Source organism: Aspergillus homomorphus, assembly GCF_003184865.1.
Source record: "Aspergillus homomorphus CBS 101889 unplaced genomic scaffold BO97scaffold_27, whole genome shotgun sequence".
NCBI lineage: Eukaryota > Fungi > Ascomycota > Eurotiomycetes > Eurotiales > Aspergillaceae > Aspergillus > Aspergillus homomorphus.
This window is the reverse complement of record NW_020291913.1, coordinates 322776-347097: the sequence shown is the minus strand read 5'-3', so window position 1 is coordinate 347097 and position 24322 is coordinate 322776. Positions and strand designations below refer to the sequence as shown.

Genomic DNA, 24322 nt, shown 5'->3' with positions numbered 1-24322 from the left:
CTATTGAGACAGGGTTGCACACACATTGAAAACGAACCGTGGTTGGCATATGGCTGTGCTAAATTAATCAATTATAAGCACACGTCTCGCGAGAGCTTATTCGTGTACTTTGAAGGCAGATCTCTGTCCAATTTGTTGCTCTGCCTACCGCCTGAATATAGCTACTATCTGCAGCTATCCTAGACATGGGATTTAGACGGTGGGACCCCTCAACAGCCCGAGCCTAAGTCCTACCCAGGCTAATGAGGAGACAGCAATAGCTTCCCCCGGCGAGTAGTTAGCCAACGGCCGGACTCAGTACCTCTGTATACTAGCACTTCAGACTGCACGCCCGTTGCTTTCAAGAACTATGTGTTTCATGACTTATGAATACAATGATGTCTGAGAAGCTCGTACGGGAAGAGAAAAGAAAAGCAAAGAAGCCTTTCAATAACGTATTCCACAATCAACTAGCTTGGCTGGCTTCATGGACCGGTAAAATAACCTCCATATGTATGTTGATTCTCTTACAGCCGTGGTATCATGATTTGACAATTGACAAAAAGCGGTGTCCCCTACGCCGTCTCCAAAGCGCACAAAGGCTGGGATGGAGATGATAGTCTGGAAGATGCCAGAGACATTAAGCCAGTGAAAACTAGCTGGACTAAACATCAAGTCTGCTGCTCCAGCCAATACCTTCCTTGGTGCACCACTCTTTCAGTATTGCGCAACTGAACTTGATGATTTCTAAAGGCGTGCTGGCTTTTGCCAAAGGTAGAAAGTATTCGATGGATAAATCGCCAGCTTTCAAATGTTGCTTCCCTTGCTCTGAAAAATTCTTCGACCGTTTGAACCAGGTGGCAGGGAATTCGCTGACAAGCACTTCCTCAGAAAGACCGCGTGAGCCTTCTAACCATAGTTTCTGAGACTCTCGGTAACATTCTGGAAGTCGATTCTTTAACTCGTTGAATTCTTTTCGGACTTTCTTGTACTCGTCCAGTACAACAGTTGTCCCATCACTTCCTGATTGGGGAACAACTGTATGCTCTTCGGGTAGAGCTGTAACCGCAAGTCTTTCCAGATCGAGTGCGTGGATTGCATCATATGAGATGGCTCCAAGAATAAGACAAAGACTGTGTAGTCGGGGATAGGGTGCACTGTTTTTCTTCACCACACGCCAATATGCAAGGATTGACAGCCATGAAGATGAATCTGCAACCTGACGAGTTAGAGCCTTCCAATGGTCATCTGCAACGAAAGCCAAGATGAAGCATATTATAGCTTCTACCGCTGTGGCGACTGCCAGCTTTTCGTCGACGACAGTCACATTATCTTTAGCTGTATGGTGTTCTGCAGCATGCTTCAATTCTCGGCCGAGGTTGCCGTACTTTTGATATTCATCTTTCCACGCTCGACGCTCGCATTGTCGAGAAGTAGCGCTAATTGCTTGAGGGGATGGTGGTTTGGTAACGGTTGCCAATTCTGTTAGATGTTTCACACCCGGCTGGGAAGGCATTCTCCCGCCAATGCCTCCGACCACTTCAGACTGACCAGGATATTTTGAGCTTTTGCCTGATATTGCTAGCATCTGGTTTGATCTCTCCTGCGAGGCATGTGTGGCATGCAGGCTCGGAGCCTGTGGAGACTGAGGTTGATCGTTGGTGTTGGAGGGTTTCGACTCTTTCAAGCGTTCTTTCAAAGATATATTTCCGGCTTCATACTTGGCCTTCACCTCGTTGCGAAATAATCTATTGCTGTTCTCTGCACGCTCGGATACCGTAGCCTTCGCTACAGGTTGCCTGGCTTTCAAAGCATGAGGAATTTCAACATCCGTAGCACTTCTTACGGGTGAGTTTGGTGTACCTATCTTCCTCTTACCGGAAAATTTCAAAAGGGCCTCAACCCGCTTCCTGTTCGTTCTGCCATACTTCAACCTGATAATGAACTGTGCTCTGGTTTGGCTTGGGTGGTAGTTTGGTCGTGTACCAATTGGGTCCATTACAATATTCTTGGATGATGGTTGAGAGCCGCCTTTTGTAGTTATGATTGAATCAACATCCGAATGTTCTTGAAAGGTGATTGATTTTTTAACTGAACCAGAGTTCGATATCTTGTTTGGCCGGCTGGGAGCGGGTGAGGACGAGTTCAAGTGTGCGGAGCCACGAATAGCGTTTTTAGTCTTGAGAAAGTTTGAGGCATCGACATGGGAAGAAATGTGGTGCTGCGAGTCTACAGACACAGGATCCACATTTTGCATCAATAACTCTTTCTCGAGATCTGGCGGCAGTGTTGGTGATAGAAGCCGGGGCAGTCTCGGGCTGCTTGAACTTGGGGGCAGGGTCGGTGATAGGAGGGTAGGGAGTCCGTTGCTCCGCGGTCGTCCCACTTTGTTGGGGTCTACTGTAGAATCAGGAGATAACCTGGGTTTCTTAAAGGAGACAAGACCCTTTCCGGCTGATTTAACAGGCTCATTATCGGTTTCAAGCGGACGTTTGCGATCCACGTTCTTGGGAACAGATGAGGCTCGCAGATCAGCTGAAACCACTTTCTCTGCCGATCTCCGTATATCGCCAATGAAACCACTAGCTTTGGTGATTGGTTGGCTTCCATTGGGTGCTTGAGCAGTTGAGGATTGGGAAGAAGCTTGTCGATTGACGGGAGAATCGGAAGGGGCACCTGGCTTTCTCCTGTTCTTGTAATCATTCAAGCTTATTTTCTTCTTCAGTGAGCCATAACATGGTGTGCTAGCTGCACTCTGAGGCGCAGAGTGCTGATCGGACATGACGTTCCCTGCACCGTCGGACCAATCTCCCACAGCCGCTAACAAGGAGTCTCCGTCGTGATGAGTCAAGAATGTCATGTATTGGAGTTGCTGTTCCTCTGGCGTGAACGGGCCGTCATCACTCACTGCCCAATTGTTGACAAAGCGCCCTCCAAGACGGAAAGGCACATCGGTTGGGACAGTAAGGAGGAATGGGTAAAGTGGAAGGACTTGGTCTCGAAGTCGCTTCAATCGTCGATCAACGGAGTCTTGATCTGGATTATATGTGCGTTCGCTCGCTATCTTCGATCCTCGTAGTTCAGCGTTCGCGGGGCGAAATGACTGCTCTCCCGACATGGCAGTCCGTCAAATGGGTGTGTAGGAAGTGACGGCAGCTAAAGCATACATGCACTTCCTTGTGAAATCTTCTCCACCCACGCGTGTGATTCTTGACTCCAACACCTTCCTTTGCTGACTTCTCTGAAATGCGCGTGTGTTGGTTCGCATGGGGCCTTGCTATCTGGATTCCAATGGTGTCGGACATCCGAGCAGAGGTATCTCATTCGGCCTAGTTTCGTAATTCCGATTAGTTTCCCATCAATGCGTGATTCGATCCATATAGCACCCCACGCCTTGGTCTGATTATTCGCTCTCGCCCTGAACTTTCCGGCTTCCCCTTCAGACGCGCATCACCGGCTACCGTAACAGAAGCCCGTCAAAGACGTCTAGTCCCTCGAAAGTAATTGACTGGTTTATACAAGCAAATGTCGTAAGTAGATTTGGCCGCCCTGGCGATGAGTGGTTGACCGGCTAGAAGCCGATACCTAATAGGTAGGGCTATGACTGCAGGCTCAGGGCCAGAGGGATAGCGATAGAAGCCTCTAGCCCAAAGAGCAAACGAAAGGATGATCCTAGGCGTTTAGTGTAAGGAAAGGGAAGTGTTGTTTCGGAAGAAGGCCCGAACAGAGTGTGTTGTTCAGTACTAGGCTAGGTTTCAATGTTCCGGCCGGGGTCGAAGCGGAGACGCTTGGCAGTAAAGTAACAGGATGTGTGGAGGGGAGAAGGGATCAGGAATCATCGGGTCATAAGTTATACCACTGCGGCATGCGTTTTTATATTGAAGCTGACATGTATCCTTGGAATTAGTTGCCTTGTATGATTCAACCTTTTCTTGCTGCTCGATCATTCCATTCTTGCTCCATTCTAAAAGTCCCACAGTCAACGATCTCTCCTTACCGTTTAAATCACAGGCGGAGGGCGTCACCTGTTGACTGATGTATGCCATATCCAAGTCTCCATAGGAGATGTACAGCTCATCTGTCACCCATTGTCTTGGTATGAGTCCACCATGATATCTGTATACTGCGTATAAGTACTCCGTACGTAGCACAAATACATAATTCACGCTAATCCCGATCGGCATATGCGAATTCTTTCTGCCAAAATGCTCGAAAATGCGTTTGCTGGCCTTGTCTGCACAGCTCAACAACTTTTTTCGGTGTCAGCTGGGAGGTAAGAGCACGCAGGTAGCTACTTAGGCGGGATTCTTTGCTACTGGTTGTAATTGTCACGGCACCGCAATTCATGGCCCATCTCAACAAAATTTCCCCCTCGTCGACCGCGTACTTTTTGGCCAGACCGGACAACATTTGATCGAGGGGACCGCCTCTCGCCCGATTAATAGGAGTCAATGGGCCATAGTTAGCTGTTGCGATACCCTTATTTCGATGAAATTGAAGAAGAGTACCATGTTGCAAGTACGGATGGAACTCGATCTGATTTATGGATGGATGCATTGTGGCAGTTCTCATGATGGCCTCAATGTGCCCCTCGAGAAAATTGGAAACTCCTATGGACCGGGCTTTGCCAGCTGCCTTAACTTGCTCCATAGCAGCCCAAGCTTCTTGGAGATCGCCATTAGACTTGGCAAAGAACGGCGAATGAATTAGGTATCTTTGATTTGCACCATGAGTTGAAGGTTTCATGCAAAAGGTGTCAGGAACACCGGGAGTGTGTTGGTACCCACAGATCGACGTAGCTGAGTTGGAGCTTCTGCAGACTCATATTGATTGCCCCCGGAATGTCAGCGATACTCGCAATCACTTTTGTCGTCGCAAATAGGTCTTCCCGTTTCAGTCCACTCTCCTTGATGACAAGACCCAGCTCAAGCTCCGTTCCATAAACCTCTGCCCCATCGAGATGCCGATACCCTAATCGAATTGCCGCTTTGATGGATTCAAGAAGTTGATGGTCAATGCTATCAGGTTGGGCCTTCTTATACCAAGCAGTACCGCTACCGTACCCAAGCTATTATGATCATTAGTTTTCATCCAGCCGGAGACATCTGCCATTGTAATACGCCGGATCATGAGACGGAAAAGAAGGCCTAGGGTAAGTCACCAGAGGAACGTTTGTCCCATCACTTAGCTTGACAGTCGGGACGTTCTTCATATTGAATGTCATTAAGCAAGCTATGCTGTCGACCGAATCGGCGCAGATAAATTACAACAGTCTGACATGAAGAATTCTGAGACTCAGCTTATCAGAGAGTAAGTACATTTGCGTCGGCACATTTGACGTCATGCTTAGATCTGAGGCCAACATCCCGAACCTTACCGCCTGAATCCCGCAAATGCTACAAGATTTCATCATTACCTAGTCACCTATGCTACTTTCCTAACCCGCCCCTATGAGACAAATATAAAGGGGCCTACTCGCATTAAAAATAGCCAAGCTCTCATATATCCACATATGTCATGGTCATATTCGATGCTCACTGTGCATATCTTCACATTCGGTTAGCATCTTTCCGCACTGTCTCTAAACGGTCGTGGATGCTTCCTACTTGTTCCTATCACATGGCTTCACAACTCCATAATGCTCGTAAAGGGGTTTCCTTGCAAGAACTTTTCAAGTCCAATGTTTTCACATCCAAGCTTCCTGCGGACCCTGCCTTTGAGACACCAGAAATATCACATCGAGCTCCTCGTGAGGCCTTGGGTCCGCGTTTAGTGAGAGGTGCGCTTTATACATTTGTGAGACCTGAGCCGGCAGAGGAATATGAAGTTCTGGGAGTTAGTCCGAAGGCCTTGGAAGATCTTGGGCTTGCCGCTGGAGAACAATTCACCCCCCAGTTCCGCGGTTTGGTGTCCGGAAATGATTTTCCTTGGGGTGAAAATGTCGGTGGGATATATCCTTGGGCACAATGTTATGGAGGTGAGTCCTTCGACTTCTCTCTCCTCTGTTTGGGATTTCGCTTTCCACACGTACTTGAGATGGAACCGCACGAACTGACGCCGTAAAGGGTGGCAATTGTACGTTACAGGTACCTGTCGGGTGGTAGATCCCATGTACGGTATTGACACATCATAGTGGCTCATGGGCTGGCCAACTAGGAGACGGGGTGCGTTGCACCCGGCCGCACTCAAGTACATGTATAGAGTTGACATTGAACAGCGTGCCATCAGTCTTTTTGAGAGCACAAATCCATATACGGGCATTCGCTTTGAGCTGCAGTTGAAAGGAGCTGGTCGAACTCCGTACTCACGTTTTGCCGACGGCAAAGCTGTACTCCGGTCGAGCATCAGAGAATACATTGTATCTGAAGGTAACTCCGTCCAAAATTTGATCTTATGAACGGAAACTAAATGTTGTTAAGCTCTTTCGGCACTCGATGTTCCAACGACCCGAGCCTTAGCCATTACTCTATTACCCCAATCGAAGGTTTTGCGAGAGCGCATTGAACCAGGAGCTGTTGTGACTCGATTTGCGGAGTCTTGGCTTCGTATTGGAACTTTTGATCTCTTGCGTGCGCGCGGAGATCGTGATCTGATTCGAAAACTTGCGATGTATGTCGCCGAAGAAGTCTATCATGGTTGGGAAACTCTACCAGCTGCTGTGTCTGTGAGTGATGACCAGCATTTAACTGCCATAAATGATCCTCCTAGGAATGTCCCAAAGGATGAAGTTCAGGAGTATTACGGGATGCAAGAAAACAGGTTCAGCAGACTCTATCGAGAGATTGCACGCCGTAACGCCAAAACCGTTGCCGCCTGGCAAGCCTATGGTTTCATGAATGGTGTCCTAAATACGGACAATACCTCGATTCTCGGCCTATCAATGGACTTTGGTCCCTTTGCGTTTATGGATAACTTTGATCCCCAGTACACGCCGAATCACGACGACCACCTACTGAGATATTCTTACAAGAATCAGCCGAGTATCATCTGGTGGAATCTGGTCAGACTCGGTGAATCACTTGGGGAACTCATCGGGGCAGGAGACCGAGTTGACCATGAAGATTTCATAAGAGAAGGACTGACCGAAAGCGCTGCACCAGCTGTAATTGAACGTGCTGAGAAGCTCATTGAAAAAACAGGCAAGGAATTCAGGGCTGTATTCTTGAATGAATATAAGCGCCTGATGGGAAGGAGGTTGGGCCTTCAAACGAAGAAAGAGGCCGATTTCCAAGCTTTGTTCTCTGAGATGCTTGACATGATGGAGGCACTGGAGCTGGATTTTAACCATTTTTTCAGAAGACTTTCGAATATTACGCTTGCGGAGATCGAGACAGAAATTCAAAGAACGGAAACGGCGTCACGATTCTTCCATAGTGAAGGAGTTAGCAGTATCGGGTTCACAGAAGGAGCTGCTAAAGAACGCATCGCGCGCTGGCTTGAGAAGTGGAGAATCCGCATCTTGGAAGATTGGGGCCTGGATGCTGATGCGGCGAGGCAGACGGCTATGAAATCGGTGAATCCGAATGTATGTTTTTCGTGGGGTTGAGGATGGGAATCTTTGATGATACTTGTGGCTTTTTGCTAACTTCAAATACTATATAGTTTCTACCACGCGGCTGGATTCTTGATGAAGTCATTGACCGCGTGGAGCACAAGGGTGACCGTGATATACTTGGACGAGTTATGCAGATGGCGCTGAACCCCTTTGAAGAAGATTGGGGGTTCGACAAAGATGAAGAGCGGCGGTTCTGTGGCGATGTCCCAAAATTCAAAAGAGCCATGATGTGCAGTTGTAGCTCGTGAAAGAGGTTCCCTTTAATTTGAACGCTGTCTTTAATGAAATGAGAGTCTCTTTCTTATATAGTACCGTCGACGCCTTACCTATCTGGATTGAGATCTCAGACACAGTCACATGACATGAAGTAGAGATTTACACAGCTGTGGGGATAGCAAGAAACTACACAGTATTGAGGACAGATTCGTGACTAGTACACTTTGCGAGAAAGAACCTCGAATTGTCTCTAGCAGACTATTGGTGGCGCAAGTGTGTCTGTAGACGCTGGCATAAGGCATAAGCAAGTTTGAGACTGGCCAAGACTCCGTGAAATCGACTTAAATTGCTGTTTAGAAATGTTTCATTTTTCGTGGACAAAGTCTTCCATAGCACACATGTGGTTTCATCTATTTGTCCACCCGCAACACAATGCACCACCTATCAGTCCTCGAACCAAACTTACTGCCTGCATGTAAGACAGCATGTCGCGCATACAACTCCATGGCGAAAAAGATATCTTCGGATATCAGACAAATCAGATGGGTTTGTTAGAGGTTTTCAAAGCCAGGGTCGTATGCCATGTCAGAGATCGGCTTTAGGATAAAGCGGGAGTAATGAATTGCAGATCGTCAATAATGGCGCGATCGAGGTGCATATTCCCGAATCTGGTCTCGTACGAGACATCGCGACAGAAGACAAACAGTCCAGAGTGCATTAAAACTAGTTAGGGCAGGCAGCCTGGACGTGTCCAGGTTGCTTGCAGTTGTAACACACTCGTTCACCCTTGGCTTCGGTGGGGCAGTCACGAGAAACATGTCCAACTTCTCCGCCTACACGACCACTATTAGTATCCTAGCTGAACTTGCTTAAGGGCGGTTGGTATAGCTTACAGTTGTAGCACTTCTGACCATTGGTGCAATCGCGAGCCATGTGACCGAAGCCACCACAAGAGTAGCAAGTCTGCTGACGACCGCCAAAGCCACCGCCATAGCTGCCGCCCTGGGGACAGTTTCTGGCGATATGGCCGACCCGGCCACACTTGTAGCACTCCTGGCTACCACCAGCAGCACCGTAGCTCTCGCCCGAGCCAGCCTGAGGGCATTCGCGAGAAATGTGACCAGTGGCGCCGCAACGATAGCACGACTTCTCCTTCGGGGCTACTGTACATTCACGACCTGAAATATGTGAGCCCTTTTCTCGACATGTGTAGGGCAGAGCACCACATGGCGAACTTACTGACGTGTCCCTGACCTGTGGTCGGAGAATGAACGAGTCAGACCAGATTCGTCCCTGATAATGATGAAATAGACTCCGACAGAAGCCAACAGCTAACTTCACGGAAAAGAGGGGAGATGGAAGAAGGGTCGAAGAGGTACTGACCACCACAGTTGTAGCTATTACAAAGGACGAATTAGCAGACTTTTTCAACTCGGGACGCAGAAATACTTACCAAGTAGGGGTACCCTTCTTGGGGCAATCGCGGGCCTAAATTTTGTCAGAGGCTTGCAGGAGACAAGGGACGAGTCACGATGCTACTCGAACATCTGTTGGGGAAGGAAGCAATGTTTACCTGGTGCGAGGCATCGCCGCCTATATCGTAGATAAAGAATCATTAGTGTCTGTAGCATCCAGATGATCATCGCGAAGAAGGATTCTCGCCCATTGAGGTGCTTCATGCGATGACTTGGGTCCACACTCGTCTCTCAAGCGTCCTGGGCCGACTAGCGACATGCACTTGATTCCAATAACGAGGTTTCAAAGGACGAGAAGAGAAGAGGGCGTGCGATCCAGGCATATTCATTTATTTTTTGGTGCAGGCAGAAATTGGCATTTGGGAAACAAAGGACCCTCTGACTCGAGCTGCAGGGCTCTAGAAAGGCCAAGAACTTGCGAGCCAGAGTCGCGCCCGCTGCTCTTTTTCTGTTTTTCTTTTTTTTTTTTTTGGTTGGGTTTCAAGGATTGATTAGACTCACAGTTGAAGCATCCACGACCTCCAGCTTGGAAACTCATTTTGTCTTGTAGTGTAGGGTTTTGACTTGGAAGGAGTTGAGGGAGACGGAATGGGGAGCGTTAAAGTTGGGAATTTTTTTTGTGAGGATGGATGGAGGTTGAGGGGAAAGACTCGGCGATCAGAAATTTAGTGCTAATAATGAGGAGAGGAGTCAGACTAATTAATGCAGACCATAAAACGGAGATATGCTAACTCGGTGCGGGGGAGCCTGCAGGGCTTTAACACTAGGAACCGCCGCATGCCGCACACAACACCTAGGAACAATAGTACTAGACAAATAGCCTCACTTCGTTATCTTCTCAGATTTCGCTCGCAGTTGCAATGCTATTTAGTACGAGTTCGACTGTTATCGAATGCTATGACATAAGATGGCAATTCCTTAACAGGAGAAGTAGTATGAATTCCAGATTAGCCGGTAAATGTGTAGGGTCTCGCTGATTTAGACAATCCCCTAGCTTCACCTCTTTCTCCCACTAGCAACCCGGTGCCGCAGAGCTCTGTCTACGAGAGTCAACCACTTCGCTGGAACTGGCATTCCAGGCGAGGTCATACTGACGATGCTGGCGACAAATAGCGGTGTTGGAAGTCGGGGGATCCTCACTCACAATGAAACTGTTGAAAAGAAGAGTGTCTGACACATCTGTCATTTGTATCCTCACTCGATCAGCTGAAGACAAGATTGATGAATCTGATAAGGGAGAAGGGGAAAGAAAAAGAAGGATAAAAGCGGCAGGGCAGGGCTGTAAAGTACTCTCATATAAATACTAATTGAGGTGACCCCTCCCAAGGTCCTCCCTGAGCTAGGTACAATTTCTTTCCTATGTGAGCTGATACCAAATATCACTTTGCATTTCACCTGAAATATAGCCGGTCCATAATCTATCTCAACGCTCCATGAGCGTCAACAAGAAGAGTCTCCATGACTGAAGTGAACCGCTCATTGCAAGACCATGGACCTTACCGGACTTCTCGACCTTGGCCCGTTCACGTGAAATCATATGATTTCAACATCTGCCCGTCGATTTTCTTGCCACGCAGCAGAAGGACACGCTCATCATCGAATCTAATACAGTCACTTATCTTGGTTATACTGTGCGGGCCCTGTGTAGTATTCGGCAGGGAGTTGTCCTTGGCCCGGGAACTCGGCGTGAGGTCACTGATATCACTTTGCTTCTTTCCTGGACAAATTCGAATGCTATTTCCGTGTCTTCGCGCTCGTTGCCTCCCAAAGGCTGAGACTAAGCCTTCGAGTTCCCAAACTCTGATCTCATCTCCCTGGGAGCTTACCGATATTGCCTTGCCACGTTCATTCACCTGCACGGCTGAAACTGAGGACGTATGACCCCAGAGACGCTGTGCACCTTTAATACATAAGCCCGCCGACGTGGACATAACCAGGTACACGGTCAAAGTATTGTCTGTGTGTGATGATAGTAAATAAGGATGCGAATAAGACACAGAAGTCGGGGCTTCCTGATGATGTATAGAGGGTTCGGCTGGCCTCAAGCGAGACGTGTTCTTCCTATTTGTCTCGACCCAACTGCACGACTGGTCCGTTCCTGAGCAGCTGTGAGCTAGTGGGGTGCATATTCCATATTGAGAATCCACGGTTGTTGTGAGCCGCGTTTCCTTCTGCAAGCCAGTCGAGCAGCTGAACAGTGATTCCTGGATGCCCAAAGACCAACCACAGCCGGCATGGTAAAAGCTGTACACTATGGAAGTTATAACATCCGAGCCAGCCGAACGAACCGAAAGTGACATCGGCTCCATGATGCTGTCTGCCTCGAGAGATGATAAAAGTGTAGGTTCCCTGGGCAACAGGTGGACAGGCACACTAAAATCTGTGCCCAGTCTGAATAGCGATAAGACCTTATGATGTGACACCAAGAGGAGGTAGGGGTACAATGAAGACATTGCAGTAATGGCACCGTTCGTCGACCCAGCGCTATTAAAGCATATCCTCAGCGGCGACGAAGTTGTATCCATGTTATATATGCCGAAATGACCATCTTCGAAGCCGACAGCAATCTCGATGAGGTTCGGGCGAGAGCCGTTCATTGCTGTCACCGCCGTGGGCAAGGCAGCTGGATGCGCCCGGGGACATGTCAATGAGATTTCTGCGAGACAAAATGCAGGACTTTGAGTAGACCGAGCTCGAAGCTGGGAGTCATGATCTACTGTGAAGATGACGCCAGCGCAAAAAGCGATCAACGCAGGTCGAAGGTAGGGTTGAGAAAGCTCGACCTCAGTCACACGACAGACGCCTCTGGACCAATTGTGTCTTAGACGATATTGGCCTTTCCAATCCATACGTATTCCTGCATTTGCCAAGTGGCTATGATTGAGCCATGATGACACTTTTGGGGAATACTCGACCACCGGAAGTACAGTTTGCCTGGAATTTGCATAACGACGTGGCTGTCTCACCCACCGGTAATAGTAATGTCTCTTCCACAACTCCGAATCCTGAGCCAAAGCATTGAATCGATAGGACAAACTTTATGAAGGTTGTGGTTAGTCCATGTCATAACATGGGTGGGTTAAACAAGGTTGAACGAGTTTTAAACATACCGCTGACAGACTATTAAAGATGAAATGGGTAGGAAGGACAAAATGTGGAGTAAAGTTTCATCGCTCAGAGTGGAAATGCGATTGATTCCATTCGGGAGGCGCCCACGTTTTGAGGGACGAGGTGCGTGTAATGCGTATAATCCATCCTCGTAATGCCGTTTAGACATCTAATAGTCAAGAAGCAAGGGTCTCTAGCTTCGGGAGTGGATATTGCGATTTTGTAAATTGTCTTCAACATTTTCCATACCGCTATCTTGTACGCTGCGCGAGGACACAGTTACGTCAGATGAGCGCTTACATAAGGGCCGCCACCCGGCGAAGAGAATATATTACATACGGTCACGGGAGCATCCTTTGATGCAGTATCTCTGCAAGATACAAAACATAATGATATCTAAGATCATTCCATTACCCTATATCAATACGGTTATTAAATCAATGTACAATCAAGCGGCCACATTGCAATAGCTAAGCAGAGTACGTTGACCCATGTTAGTCTTATACATAGACCAATACTGGCAACGTCCATGGAGGCTCTGAGAACGCTTCGATCTCTTCCACCCGAATACTAGAGGACAGTTTTGAGGAAGCTTTCAGCAAAGCGAAGACTGAGATCCCCTTTTGCGACACGAATACGAAATTTGCCAAAGAAAAGGCCACAAAGGCAGAAAAAAAGCGGCTTAAGGCTGTTGAAGAATTGAATTCACTGAAAGACAAGACTCTCCTACGCCCCAATGACTTATGGGCCTGAAGACTATAAGGTCTCCACGAAATTTCGTGAGTTCGAAGCAGCATATGCGCCTCATCGGGTTCTACGTCACTTGAGTCATGGCCCTGGTGCTGATCATGACAATACCAAGACGGAAGCAATCGAAGTTATCTGTAAAGCGTATACGGCACTTTACGGAGAAGCCCAGGAGCTTGTGAAAGCCTCGTGCGAGCTCAGGAATCAGGTCAAACGATACAAAGAGAAGTTGAGTCTTTGGCAGAAGTGCCTCAAGCGTGATAAGTTCATTTTATTGCTTGATGGAGCAGAAATCGAGTTCAAGCGGACAAGGAAAGTCTCCATTGATGGGCCGCAGACCATGGGGTTAGCCATTTCTGTTCCCGTGTTGGAGCCGACTGATTGCGGTGTCACGGAACATGGCACGGCTTCTACACTCAAAGTCTCCGAAAGGCATCATGCAGATAGTGTAGACTCGGGGGACTGCAACCCAATAAACATGTCTCGAACCAGCTGCGAAGACTTGCTTCAACTTTCTTCAGCGCAGCCAACGCCAATAAAGTCGGGTCAACCCGAAAACGAAGCCATCATTTCAGCTGCCCAAATGTCAATTTCAGCAACGAGAACGTCAGAGTTAGACTGCATGGTACCGCGACAAGGACCAATGTATTCCACCTTGGTCAAAGACGAAACCATGTCTCCAAGCCCGCCACCCAGCCGATCGCCAGCAGGTGGAATTATTGGCACTCAGGATCTTGACAAAGTGGGTAATGCTGTCGAGACTCCCAGAAAGAGGCGGAAAGTTCGAGATGCCCATGTTGAAGAACGAGGCACTCTCTTAGAAGCGACTACTGCACCAACCAGCCAAGGGGGGCACACCCACGCACGTCTATCTCCGTCGCTATCTTCCTCTTCTCTAAAGCGGCCTGCCGTGCTGCGATCTTTCGATGGGAACCTTGGGGCTAGGAAACTTACTCAATTACCTCTAAATTCTCACGAAGAAGCTGGGAAGTGGGTCGCCAAAGACTACATATCTTCGATATTGGACGATGGTGATGAAAGCTACTCAAGTCTACCTTCGAGGAAGTTTACTGGAATGTCAGAGAAAGGCCCTTCAGGCCTTACTCTTGGTGTTGACGGTGAGCCTACTTTCCGGCGACTACATAGTCTGCTTGATGGGCAATTGCCTGCCAAATTAGAGCTGGAAGCACAAGTAAGGACTGTGGGCGCTCCTAATCGCGTCCGCAAGCGCCCACTCGCTGATTTGAGAGGAATGCAGCCGGATACTTACAATAAAAATGGAATGTCTAAGGTAGGGAGACTGGGGCAAACAGCTCCAGGCAATGGGACTCGGAAAACCGGCTACACCAGTGACTCGATCATGTCTAAGAGGGACGTGATAACAGACTCCGGGGAGGATCCCTTAAGAGCACGACCGCTGCATGAGCTTCAACTCAAAGATTTCAAAATCAATCCAGAATACAATCAAGGATATGATTATGCCTTTCACAGTGTGATCCGCAAAAGGGCTGACTTCAAATGTGCAAAAGGCTGTACGCGTTACGATTGCTGTGGGAAAAAGTTCCTGGATTTGGCACGTCTGCATGGCCTCCCAGCGGACGCAACATGCTCTAGTCAGGAACGCGAACGAAATGACCAAAATGTCCTCAGAGACTTTCTTGGGGATGAACAAAATCTGATTGATAGGTTGTGTGTGGACGACCGGAATCATCTCCTACAAGAAGCGAAGGCAAGGCTGATGGCCAATCAATTCGGTAGGCACAGGCAACAGCATCCGCGCGCCAGGTCACCTCCCGGGTTCTGGCGCACTGATATGCCTAGCACTCAAGAATTGGTACGCGACCACGAGGAAGCTAAGAGGCTCGAGAGGGATCTAGTCAAGGACAGGCACAGAGATGCAACGCAACCCGGGGGGCTCTGGAAGTTCGCAGATGAGTGAGCATATACTCATCACAGAGCTTCTTTTTTTGAATGAAGCAAGTACTGTACATACCATTTTCTAACAAAGAAGATATTGTCTCTCGAATGCCATCAAAAAGGTTGCTTTACCAGTGACCACAAGCGCCTTGCGCAAAGGCCATGTTCCGGAACCCACGCCAAGATTCCCCGGATTTCCAGCTGAACCTCGGCAACAAGGCGGTATGTAACTTTGCTATGCGGCGCACGTGCTTTATCTCCCGGTAATGCCCAGTGCACTCCGTGGGTAAAACCATCTTCTCCAGGCCCTCAATACAGCTCTTCTGTCTTCGTTCCCCAAAAAGGATTGAGTCGATCTTCCAGTCGGGTCATCTGCATCTCTACCTTGAGAAACCGCCTTATTAGTACACCTTCTTTGTGGAGATGGGCGCTACGAGGAACACTGAGAGCGCCGCCCCTTCTGCCCTGTTACGACCAGCAAGATGGTTGCTCTTGTACGAAGAATTCGTTACCAAGAACGCTAGCTCCGTAGGCCAGGTAGAGTCGGCGTTGAGGTCTCTAACATATATCATTCCAGGTTGGAATCATGAATCTATTTATACACAGTCTTCAAGGACGAGGAAAGCTGATGCTTTTTTCCAGGGAGATATCGAGACTCGGAAATAAGTTCGGAGTGTGGTACGTTGTTTCAGAGCCAACTATACTGATCTGCGAATGATATTTGGTTGCCTAATTGGATAAATGACCCTTCTAGTGCACTCGGGGGTCCAACTACTGTCGCTCTATCATGATGCGCTTGTTTCTCGAGTTGTTTCCAGATTACCATCGGCTGTTTCGCGGCCGATACCGACTCCACACATGAGATATACTAAGTACTGGACGTCTCGGTCTCCGCTATACCATAAAATCGCCCTCGCCTTACAGATGGTCCAGTATACAGAGCTGCTCTGGGAAATGATTGCCCGTCGCCGCGGGGAGAAGGTCCGCTGGCGTGTCATCATTCTTATCGAAGCAGTCAAAGCAATATGTCGCCTCTTGCTCCTTCGTCTTACGAAATCTAGGCCACTAGTGAATCCTCCGCTGCCTGAGCGGGAGATTGACCCTAGATTCGCAGATGAGGAGGAAGGTGACTGGAATGGGATGCAGTCGCCAACGGGCGAACGACTGTCGGACTTGAGCTGGACGATGCCACGGACCGGGTTACCTCTCCCTTCGTTACCGGACGTGGATGATATCTCGAATTTCTTGATTTCCAAGGTCCTCACCGCTGATGACATCAAACCACCCAAGGCTCTATTGCATCGCGTTGCTGGTCAAGGACAGCTAGCTGAAGCTCTATATATCCTTCGGCCAGTGGTCTATGCGCTAGCGATGCAAAAATACAGCGGAGACAGACATCGCTGGAGACCTTGGTTGCTGGGATTCGGTTTGGAATATGGTTGTCGGCAGCTTGCCAAGTCCGACTTCCGCGAAAGAGTTGCTGGCGGCCTTCGAGGACTGACAGGGCTCGAACGCGAGGAACTGAGGAAAAGGGGCTGGGCAATGGGTTGGTGGGCCATGCGGGGGGCTTTCTATACAAGTGTTACTAAGTATGTGATCTAAAGTCTCCCCGTGCACCCGTGGAAGTATCCCATTATACTAACGGAATTAGGCCCTGGCTCCAGGGCTTGACTGCGAAGATGAAGGGCAAGCCTCTACTTGACCTGGTAGGCAGCGTCATTGGCGACTACGAATACTTATGGGACAACTACTATTTCTCAACTGCGACGTTGTGATCATATTTCTCCTTTCCTTGCAGCTTTGTGCGGATAATCGTCACCTATGGCCTTGGCCCCAATTTATCTAAGATAGTCCAGGCACCTGACTGGTCACAGGTCGCTTCTCTATTGCTTTATCTCGTCTAGCAAATTCCCGTTCCGTAGAAAGTGCTCTCAGTACCAGGTATATGTGTATATTCTAGGGATCAACTTTGATCTCTGGCGTGTGGATTTTCAGTCAATGGGGTATCACGCTTGTCATTATTGACATGAAATTTCCGACTCACCCGCAGCATTGTGCGTTGTGTCATATAAGAATATCCACTGACCTCGATCCGTACCATTCTCGCACTTCATGGTGTGACTTCGAGATAGCCCCAGCCGATGTTAGTAGAAAGTCTTTCATATGTAAGTTTTCTTCCTCTTCCGGCCAGTCAACTTTAAAGCCTCCCTTTACTTCCAACATTTCTTTGGCAGTGCCCCAGCTAAATCGACATTCGTTTCCCCACCCAAAAATAGGATCCATGTTGTTTCGAAGCCAGCTGACACTCTTCGAGTCTGAAGGATACCCGCTACCCCAGCTTTGAGTAGTGAAAGCCTGGGCATTGTTCTCGGCATCACATCGTTTTGAGACTTCTTCGTGGCATAGCTCCAAAGCAACATCCCTAGTCACCTTGGCTGCGACACTCGCCGCGCTGACACAAGGATAAAGAGAATCAGCCTTTTTGGCTACTGTTATCTTCAGGGAAGGAAACAATTTCTCCAGCTTCTGTTGATATGTCACGGGATTTCCGATCGTATCTATGTAGACCTCCCGAACGTTCATGCTTCTCTCTTCGACGATACCTCGGAGTATTTCGACGGTAGCATCCATTGCCTGAGCATTGAGATTGTAAGACCCGGCGCCAGGTCGCAGCATACCCGATGAAATGTCGCGTGCTGATAGCAGCTTCGTAGCCCAACCGCACGACTCAAAAAGCGGATTGCCGGGTGTGCATAGTAACCTCATTAGGTTCATGCGCACTCCTGGTGTAAGGACTTTGCTATCATCGAATTTGTATTCGCGAGAAAGAAGAGAATTCTGGAGCTGGTGCGGCAGGTAGAAGGCACTGTATACCATCGGGCCCAGGACAGGACCGCGTCCAGCCTCGTCGATACCTAGGACGAGGTAGTCGTCTTGCGGTGATTCACCCCGGGAAGTCGAATTGAATGTGTTGGGCGAGGGAGGGTGTGGTGAAAAGTAGGAATAAGAATCACCAGACAATAATTTAGTACAATCTATGCTGGGGGGTACAAAAAGACCCGTGGAAGCTGAAGCTGAGGAAGCTTCTGAAGAGAGGTCGCAGGCACCTTGGTTGGCTTCTCCCATCTTCTGCGGTTTTCGAGCGTCAGTCAATCAAGGGCGATGATGGAGTATGTATTGCGACCAAGAATAGCATTCAAGCACGGCAGACAAGCTCAATGGTTGATCCAGCGCATGCAAAAGACTTGGGACGAGAGAAATGAGTAAGGCAATCGTGGTATTGTATATAAATCAGCAAATTGGGACGCGTCTCAAACAGTTCAGGACTAGCGCGTGTCACACCTTCGCCGCTCGCCGCTCGCCGCCGCCTCCATGAATTCCAAACTCCCCACCGCAGCGCTCAGTGCCGCTTCGACCTGAACGTCTGTCGCGTTTCGGAGTCCATTAGCTTTCACCGATCCCCTTCACTTCTCAGCACTCAAGTACTTTTGCGCGACGGGACTTGTTCCCTCTACGTACTCAACTCGAAGTAACCGACGCGAAATCTCTCCAACCTGCCACATTCACATTCTAGCCGCATACAGCTTCCGAAGCTCCGCAGTGATGGCTCCCCGGGGGCCCGCGAAAGCTCGCGACTACGACTACGCCAACGTTGGGAAAGCCGGAAGGTAGCTATAGACCCGGAACACCAATCGATTCCTATTGCCTAATAATCTCAATTTCGTTCCCCTGCCATCTTCATCTTGACTTGCCGCTGCGTGAATGGCTAATGCAGGCGAGCGGTACAGGCGCACAGGCATAATCTTGAAAGAAGGGAGGCGTGATGAATTCGGCATGGAAGAAGTCGATGGCATCTTCTCCTCTCCTGAAAATTCTCCGGTGAGAGAGAACGGGTTCGGCACCCGAAACGAAGCCTCGATCGGCTCAGATGGCATGTCCATGGACGAGGGTCTGTAATAAGTCTCGACACATCTGCATCATACGTACTGACAGTAAGGCGCTTATCTATGCAGGAAATGGGCCTGGCCCTGCAGATTTCTTGAACGGCAGACGTGGCTCTTATTTTCCTCCTCCTGTCGCACGATCCCCTATGAAAACTGGGCTCACGGGCTCCCCACGGCGAACACCTGGTCTGCGATCTTCCCAGAGTCCACAGCGCAACCACCCCTCTTCCAGTCCTTCCGATGGGAAAGGACTGGGGATCGCTAAGGGCGAGCCACGGCGCGATGTATCCCCGCTCACTAACCGTTCCGTGAACGCGACGCCGTCTATGAACCATCTACACAACGCGCGCGTTAGCAAGAAAACTGATATTGTTGCCCAAAAGCTTACGGATGTGGGCTACTCCGACACTGATGCAAGCGTTCAGTCGAGTGGGGACGAGAATGCCCATGCTCTGGGACAGGAACGTGATCAGGCGGTGGATAATATTCATGCCGACGATGACGCCCTGATGCAGGAGCAAACAGGCTACTTGAGTTCGGATGGGGCAAATCCCGAGTCTCCATTCATTGTCGCCTCCAATGCACGCGGGAGACGTCAGTCAAAGGATCCCTTGATGACACATGGGAATGGCATAAGAAAGAATCTGCATACTTCGACTCTCTCTGATACAGTACAACTAGATGTCACACAAAAGCGCAAACGCCCAGGCAGGCCTCCAAAGACACAGCGCAAGAATATTTATGATACAGAGGAACAGAGATCAACGAAGAAACCTAGAGTAATGGATCAGACTGATCGAACGTCAAGTTCACCTGACGACGCCCAGTTGGATAGAGTGGTGGAAAACTATATCAACCGCACAGGACCACTGAAAGGCCGGGGCTTGTATGTACTGAAGCGCGAAGCCCCTTCAGACGACACTACCACGCACACCCGATCGGGCCGTGTCTCGGTAAGGCCTCTCGCTTACTGGAGAAACGAGCGATGCGTCTATGGCGATGGCGAGGCTGTAGAAGGCCAGAGATTTCCATTGTCAACCATCAAGGAGATCATCCGCACAGAAGAGCTTGAGCCAGAGAAGCCACGATCGAGCAAACGCCGCCCCTCAAAGAAGTCTCGAGCTCGAGATGACGACTCTGATGAAGATGCAGCTTTTTTTGACCCCTGGGAAAAAAAAGGTGGAATTTTGCATGGTTATGTCAGAAAGTGGGATCCGGAAACTCAGACGGCAGGGGAGCCAGACATCGTTGGTAGGTTTACAACTCACAGCGCCTTGCCTCGGCTTGTCGGATCTACCGTAAACTGACTTCTCACGCAGACCTCGCATATGCCCCCTCTGGAATGGAGACCAAAAGCGTTAAGGACTCGTCGTGGCGGTTCGCTAAACTCATCAGCTCCCCCTTCATGGGGTCCGGTATCGTTGAGTTGCCGCCTGGCGGAGTGAAAAAGCCCAAGAACTCAAAAAAGATGCATATGGTATTCTACATCTGCAATGGACGCGTGCAAGTGGATGTGTCAGGGGTTCGCTTCAGCGCGGGCAAGGGCTGTGTATTCCAAGTTCCCAGAGGTTGGTAGCTTCTAGGCCTTCGATAATGGGAATCTGACATACTTTCTAGGCAACTATTACAGCTTCGCCAATACGCACAATAAGGATGCGCGCTTATTCTTCACACAGGGCTGTCTTCCTGAGAATGATGACTCTGCTCCTGGCTCTGCGACAAAAGCTGGTATCATGGAAGCAGATTCTAGCACGCCAACAGGGCGCCCCACGACTATGGGGAAAGGTAGGCCCAGGGGCAAGCAGAAAAATGGGCCTGGTCGCATAGCGACATAAGTGCCCGTGTGTGCTAAGGGCACTATCCTTACAGCTGTCTAGGTTCTCTTTCTTCACTCTCTCGATGATCTGTACAACTTTCTACTCGCCTTCCCATTGGAGTGGTGGCTTCTGAATTAGCGAATGTGTCACGCAATTGCTGGGATGATAAGGATGTATTTCGTCATTGTTTCTCTCCATTCTCCTTAGTGCCGCGGCGTGAGAGCCCGGAGGTTCTTGTTCCGACTACAAGCTTTATTGGAATATTGTGGTTAATCTACTAGTTAGTGCAGATTTGTATTGCAATATGAAGGGAATGGGAAAACATCTGCTAGATTTCCTCCATCTCATCGTCCCAGTCATCCAGACCCAAGGGCGGGAAGTCTCCAATTTTCACCTTCTCGGGTTTCACAAAGACGCCCGTCTTGTTCGGGCAGACAAAGTAGCTCTTTCCGCCAATGCTACCGTCATTTTTACCCAGTGGCTCATCAAGCTCGATCCCGACCCATACTGGACAAGCAGTAGGGTCGGTTTCTGCCAGGTTAGGCTCCACTCCAGGGATGGGGATTGTTGGGACTGGCCCAACGAAGCGGATAGTGCCGCGTCGAACATGTGGCGGCGATGAAGGGAGGACAATGGCGCGCTTGTTGACAGCAATGCCTACCAGAAATGCATGGATCAGTACTCTGGTTTCAGATCGGATGATGAGAGCAGTCAAGTTGTTCTTGCAGTTTTTACCTCTTTGTTCAATCTCTCCTATGTCTTTCGAAGCTTGGCTGCGCATAGCTTCTTCGGGTGATACAGTACTGGGATCGAATCGACCGAGCTTCTGATTCTTTTTCCACGCCAAAACCGAATTCGGGAGCGCTTCGTATGTGGATGTCGGCAAAACATATTTATCGACGGACGACAAATCTGTGAAGTTAGGCCGCGTGGATCGAGGGCGAGAATCATGGACCTGCAAAAGAGAATTGACAAATCAATGTACTATTCGAAGATAGTATCTTAAACACCCAGTAGAATCTAAGCGGCGCTGAGATGCTCCTGTCATTTGCTGGTGTGACAAATGTATATGACCAAGAAGTGGGGAGAGGAAGGAGCATTTTGGGAGGAGGGGGGAGTAAAAGCAATTTTTGCAGCACCGATGGCTGACGATTCGATCAAAGAATGATCCCACATAAGCTTGCAGAGAATTCGGGCAAGCTGAAATGCAAGGAGAGTACATCCTACCTCTATTTCACAACCTTTCATCAAACCCCATTGACCAATAGTACTATCGTCGCCTTCAAGCCACTGGTCTGGACCCCCGGGTGACTTGAGGCAGAGCCGCTGACAGCTCGGGGGAACACCAGTCATGGTTTCGAGCTTGCTCTTCAGCTGCACGATGGTCCATGTTGGAGTAACTCGGCGCTCCGTTAAGAAGCGTGGCTCGGCGCTGGAGCCCGCGGCGGGCGTAGTGATGATGACGGAGATATCCGCAGGAGTTGGTTGAAAAGCCATGGCCGCTGGTCTGCACTGCTGAATTGTACTGCTATAGGGAAGGATTTTCCAATATTGCTTTCTCGTGGTCAGCAAACGACGAATCAAGTCTGAGCGGTATGTTAGTAGAATGACACGATCCAGGGAGGGAATACAGAATGAATTCAGTTGTTTCTCCTGTGATGCGCGAAGGAGAGGGGGAAAGATATGGAATAGCGATTCACCCTGAGCACTAGAAGTAATGTTCACATATGATAACACACAGAATGACATGTGATTATACACAAACGCACCTACTAGACAACAAGGACAATCGGACGAAGATGGATATCGATATTTCTAGTACTCACATGCTTCCTAAACAATTTGACTGATCTTCTAAGTAGAGGTTCACTGCTGAGTATATCAGACGTGCCTCTCGCAGTGAGAAGATTGTGTATCCTATAGAAAAAGAAAATGATTAATCGTTCTCTTAATGTGAACTTGACTATGGCTATCTGGGCAGTTGTATAATTTGAATAACAGACTAAATTAACTAAGGTAGTTTAATTGACTCACACAGTGGGTAGTTAGTTAGATATTACTAAGCAATGCTTAGTCAGGAGTGGCTGGCAGTTTATTCAACTAAGGTTAATTAATTGGCTGTTGTACGGAGTATTTAGTTACTCAGTTACTTACTAGGTATGAGCTATGGTGGACCGGAACTTGGATTTGTATGGTACTGACCAGTCATGACGATACCTACCAGACTCTATGGTAGCTGCACAATGTCTTCTCGGGAAATTTCTCGCTGTGGTTCAATCCTCATCCCGGGTGATTCCCCCTTCCATCTGACTAAAAATTCCTTCCTTGACACATTGCACCACCCCGGCTGAGTGACCTTCTTGTAGAAACACTTTTAGTTCCACCGTCACTGTATCTTTAGTGCGTGGTTACAAGAGAAGGCCACAATGGCATCCGATACCCTTGTCGGCAGCCAGCAAGAAGATGCTTATGAAGAGAAGAACGTGCATGAAGTATATCAGCAGATCGCGCATCACTTCTCATCTACCCGCTATAAGGTAACAATTTCTCGTGTCCTCTCCCCTACACTTCCTCCCTCTTCCTCCTCTAAATACAATGTATGTTTGCCGCTAACTGTGATCCCAATAGCCGTGGCCTATTGTGAAGCAATTCCTCACAGATTTGAAACCTGGGTCCATCGGCTTAGATGTGGGGTGTGGCAATGGCAAGAACCTGAGCGTAAATAAAGATGTCTTCATCGTAGCTTCAGATCGGTATGTTGTCTTCTTTATCTTTTATATATCTCCGTGACTCTAAATCCTCTTGTTTCGCTTTCTACCCCGCTATGCTCTTCCACAAAAGACATTATCCCCAACCCAAACAAAGATGAACAATGACACACATGTTTTGCTGGGTCAGAGAGCTGATCAACGCTTTAATAGATCTGTGAACCTTGCCCGCATTGCCCAGAGACATCAGCCACATTCGACCGTAGTCGCCGACATCCTTAGCCTCCCGCATCCTGATTCTTCCTTTGATTTCGCCATATCGATCGCTGTGATCCACCACCTGTCCACCCCAGAACGAAGGATCAGTGCCATCCGTGAGATATTGCGGACAATAAAGCCTGCCTCCGCGTCGGCACCGGGTGGAAAAGCCCTGATCTACGTCTGGGCTCTAGAGCAGAAAGATAGTCGGCGTGGTTGGGACAAAGGCGATCAGCAAGATAGAATGGTTCCATGGGTTATGAAGGGCACCGCCTCTGCTGGCAGCGAGCCCCAAGTGTTCCATCGATACTACCACCTCTACCAAGCCTCGGAACTAGAGCAGAACATCAACGAAGCAGGTGGCCATGTCCTGGATTCGGGTTATGAAAAGGACAATTGGTGGGTGATCGCCACACGTCCATGTCCCAAGTCATCATAAGGTGCGTGCAGAGGGTGCAGCAGATTGTCTGAGGTCCAGCCTCAGAGATGACGCCGTATCACACTTGAATGGCATGGCATGCAGTGAAGCCAGCAAGTTTGCTGTTCCCTATGGTGGTCAACCATTTATAACTTTTTCTTTTTCTGCAAATCAAACTGC

At 48.9% G+C, this 24322-nt stretch overlaps 10 protein-coding genes across 10 annotated transcripts; 5 read left to right on the top strand and 5 right to left on the bottom strand.

The window, feature by feature from the left end:
- Positions 1–643: 643 nt before the first annotated feature.
- Positions 644–3097, bottom strand: BO97DRAFT_348700 (uncharacterized protein; the record flags this gene model as incomplete). Its single annotated transcript, XM_025691898.1, has 4 exons — positions 644–1692; positions 1747–2158; positions 2228–2502; positions 2563–3097. The coding sequence occupies 4 exons, from the start codon at positions 3095–3097 to the stop codon at positions 644–646; spliced, it is 2271 nt and encodes a 756-aa protein (XP_025549931.1).
- Positions 3098–3844: 747 nt separating this feature from the next.
- On the bottom strand, positions 3845–5279 carry BO97DRAFT_372163 (aldo/keto reductase). Its single transcript, XM_025692854.1, has 3 exons — positions 5141–5279; positions 4767–5047; positions 3845–4693 (listed from the first exon to the last, which is right to left on the bottom strand). Exons 1-3 carry the CDS (start codon positions 5201–5203, stop codon positions 4147–4149), a joined length of 891 nt encoding a protein of 296 aa, XP_025549930.1. The 5' UTR covers positions 5204–5279; the 3' UTR covers positions 3845–4146.
- BO97DRAFT_406770 (YdiU domain protein) lies at positions 5213–7946 on the top strand. The gene is made up of 6 exons (XM_025695486.1): positions 5213–5956; positions 6045–6054; positions 6113–6143; positions 6197–6347; positions 6399–7504; positions 7582–7946. The coding sequence occupies exons 1-6, from the start codon at positions 5599–5601 to the stop codon at positions 7780–7782; spliced, it is 1857 nt and encodes a 618-aa protein (XP_025549929.1). The 5' UTR covers positions 5213–5598; the 3' UTR covers positions 7783–7946.
- Positions 7947–10506: 2560 nt separating this feature from the next.
- Positions 10507–12565, bottom strand: BO97DRAFT_393749 (WD domain protein). Its single transcript, XM_025693944.1, has 2 exons — positions 12336–12565; positions 10507–12261 (listed from the first exon to the last, which is right to left on the bottom strand). The coding sequence occupies exons 1-2, from the start codon at positions 12500–12502 to the stop codon at positions 10749–10751; spliced, it is 1680 nt and encodes a 559-aa protein (XP_025549928.1). The 5' UTR covers positions 12503–12565; the 3' UTR covers positions 10507–10748.
- A 504-nt stretch (positions 12566–13069) lies between these two features.
- Positions 13070–15088, top strand: BO97DRAFT_393748 (SAE2 C-terminal domain-containing protein; the record flags this gene model as incomplete). The annotated part of the gene is made up of 2 exons (XM_025693943.1): positions 13070–14281; positions 14372–15088. 2 exons carry the CDS (start codon positions 13070–13072, stop codon positions 15017–15019), a joined length of 1860 nt encoding a protein of 619 aa, XP_025549927.1. The 3' UTR covers positions 15020–15088.
- A 216-nt stretch (positions 15089–15304) lies between these two features.
- Positions 15305–16936, top strand: BO97DRAFT_393746 (peroxisomal membrane protein PEX16). Its single transcript, XM_025693942.1, has 4 exons — positions 15305–15574; positions 15640–15675; positions 15752–16586; positions 16649–16936. The coding sequence occupies exons 1-4, from the start codon at positions 15421–15423 to the stop codon at positions 16770–16772; spliced, it is 1149 nt and encodes a 382-aa protein (XP_025549926.1). The 5' UTR covers positions 15305–15420; the 3' UTR covers positions 16773–16936.
- BO97DRAFT_119429 (ribonuclease H2 catalytic subunit RNH201) lies at positions 16780–18290 on the bottom strand. Its single transcript, XM_025689966.1, has 2 exons — positions 17084–18290; positions 16780–16973 (listed from the first exon to the last, which is right to left on the bottom strand). The coding sequence occupies exons 1-2, from the start codon at positions 18121–18123 to the stop codon at positions 16961–16963; spliced, it is 1053 nt and encodes a 350-aa protein (XP_025549925.1). The 5' UTR covers positions 18124–18290; the 3' UTR covers positions 16780–16960.
- Positions 18291–18406: 116 nt separating this feature from the next.
- On the top strand, positions 18407–21065 carry BO97DRAFT_372148 (Cupin domain protein). The gene is made up of 5 exons (XM_025692853.1): positions 18407–18665; positions 18786–18946; positions 19011–20192; positions 20261–20509; positions 20559–21065. Exons 1-5 carry the CDS (start codon positions 18601–18603, stop codon positions 20774–20776), a joined length of 1875 nt encoding a protein of 624 aa, XP_025549924.1. The 5' UTR covers positions 18407–18600; the 3' UTR covers positions 20777–21065.
- BO97DRAFT_406763 (tubulin-folding cofactor B) lies at positions 21043–22700 on the bottom strand. The gene is made up of 4 exons (XM_025695485.1): positions 22585–22700; positions 21986–22344; positions 21494–21713; positions 21043–21415 (listed from the first exon to the last, which is right to left on the bottom strand). The coding sequence occupies exons 2-4, from the start codon at positions 22253–22255 to the stop codon at positions 21087–21089; spliced, it is 819 nt and encodes a 272-aa protein (XP_025549923.1). The 5' UTR covers positions 22256–22344; positions 22585–22700; the 3' UTR covers positions 21043–21086.
- A 389-nt stretch (positions 22701–23089) lies between these two features.
- BO97DRAFT_119297 (tRNA (carboxymethyluridine(34)-5-O)-methyltransferase) lies at positions 23090–24298 on the top strand. The gene is made up of 3 exons (XM_025689964.1): positions 23090–23295; positions 23387–23511; positions 23680–24298. Exons 1-3 carry the CDS (start codon positions 23185–23187, stop codon positions 24161–24163), a joined length of 720 nt encoding a protein of 239 aa, XP_025549922.1. The 5' UTR covers positions 23090–23184; the 3' UTR covers positions 24164–24298.
- The last annotated feature ends 24 nt before the right edge of the window (positions 24299–24322 follow it).

What these genes read in the sequence shown, in the direction of transcription:
- BO97DRAFT_119429 (XM_025689966.1), bottom strand. Translation starts at nt 18,123, where the DNA reads ATGGGAGAAGCCAACCAAGGTGCCTGCGACCTCTCTTCAGAAGCTTCC.
- BO97DRAFT_406770 (XM_025695486.1), top strand. Translation starts at nt 5,599, where the DNA reads ATGGCTTCACAACTCCATAATGCTCGTAAAGGGGTTTCCTTGCAAGAA. An exon ending in CTGGCCAACTAGGAGACGGG is followed by an intron (nt 6,144 to 6,196) that starts GTGCGTTGCACC and finishes GACATTGAACAG; the next exon opens with CGTGCCATCAGTCTTTTTGA. An exon ending in TGAAATCGGTGAATCCGAAT is followed by an intron (nt 7,505 to 7,581) that starts GTATGTTTTTCG and finishes AATACTATATAG; the next exon opens with TTTCTACCACGCGGCTGGAT.
- BO97DRAFT_372148 (XM_025692853.1), top strand. Translation starts at nt 18,601, where the DNA reads ATGGCTCCCCGGGGGCCCGCGAAAGCTCGCGACTACGACTACGCCAAC. An exon ending in AACGTTGGGAAAGCCGGAAG is followed by an intron (nt 18,666 to 18,785) that starts GTAGCTATAGAC and finishes CGAGCGGTACAG; the next exon opens with GCGCACAGGCATAATCTTGA. An exon ending in AGGGGAGCCAGACATCGTTG is followed by an intron (nt 20,193 to 20,260) that starts GTAGGTTTACAA and finishes CTTCTCACGCAG; the next exon opens with ACCTCGCATATGCCCCCTCT.
- BO97DRAFT_372163 (XM_025692854.1), bottom strand. Translation starts at nt 5,203, where the DNA reads ATGACATTCAATATGAAGAACGTCCCGACTGTCAAGCTAAGTGATGGG. An exon ending in ATGGGACAAACGTTCCTCTG is followed by an intron (nt 5,048 to 5,140) that starts GTGACTTACCCT and finishes TGATCATAATAG; the next exon opens with CTTGGGTACGGTAGCGGTAC. An exon ending in CAACTCAGCTACGTCGATCT is followed by an intron (nt 4,694 to 4,766) that starts GTGGGTACCAAC and finishes TGCAAATCAAAG; the next exon opens with ATACCTAATTCATTCGCCGT.
- BO97DRAFT_393749 (XM_025693944.1), bottom strand. Translation starts at nt 12,502, where the DNA reads ATGTCTAAACGGCATTACGAGGATGGATTATACGCATTACACGCACCT. An exon ending in TCTTTAATAGTCTGTCAGCG is followed by an intron (nt 12,262 to 12,335) that starts GTATGTTTAAAA and finishes ACCTTCATAAAG; the next exon opens with TTTGTCCTATCGATTCAATG.
- BO97DRAFT_119297 (XM_025689964.1), top strand. Translation starts at nt 23,185, where the DNA reads ATGGCATCCGATACCCTTGTCGGCAGCCAGCAAGAAGATGCTTATGAA. An exon ending in TCTCATCTACCCGCTATAAG is followed by an intron (nt 23,296 to 23,386) that starts GTAACAATTTCT and finishes TGATCCCAATAG; the next exon opens with CCGTGGCCTATTGTGAAGCA. An exon ending in TTCATCGTAGCTTCAGATCG is followed by an intron (nt 23,512 to 23,679) that starts GTATGTTGTCTT and finishes ACGCTTTAATAG; the next exon opens with ATCTGTGAACCTTGCCCGCA.
- BO97DRAFT_393746 (XM_025693942.1), top strand. Translation starts at nt 15,421, where the DNA reads ATGGGCGCTACGAGGAACACTGAGAGCGCCGCCCCTTCTGCCCTGTTA. An exon ending in GGAAATAAGTTCGGAGTGTG is followed by an intron (nt 15,676 to 15,751) that starts GTACGTTGTTTC and finishes TGACCCTTCTAG; the next exon opens with TGCACTCGGGGGTCCAACTA. An exon ending in TTCTATACAAGTGTTACTAA is followed by an intron (nt 16,587 to 16,648) that starts GTATGTGATCTA and finishes TAACGGAATTAG; the next exon opens with GCCCTGGCTCCAGGGCTTGA.
- BO97DRAFT_406763 (XM_025695485.1), bottom strand. Translation starts at nt 22,255, where the DNA reads ATGGCTTTTCAACCAACTCCTGCGGATATCTCCGTCATCATCACTACG. An exon ending in TGAAAGGTTGTGAAATAGAG is followed by an intron (nt 21,714 to 21,985) that starts GTAGGATGTACT and finishes TCTCTTTTGCAG; the next exon opens with GTCCATGATTCTCGCCCTCG. An exon ending in AGGAGAGATTGAACAAAGAG is followed by an intron (nt 21,416 to 21,493) that starts GTAAAAACTGCA and finishes CATTTCTGGTAG; the next exon opens with GCATTGCTGTCAACAAGCGC.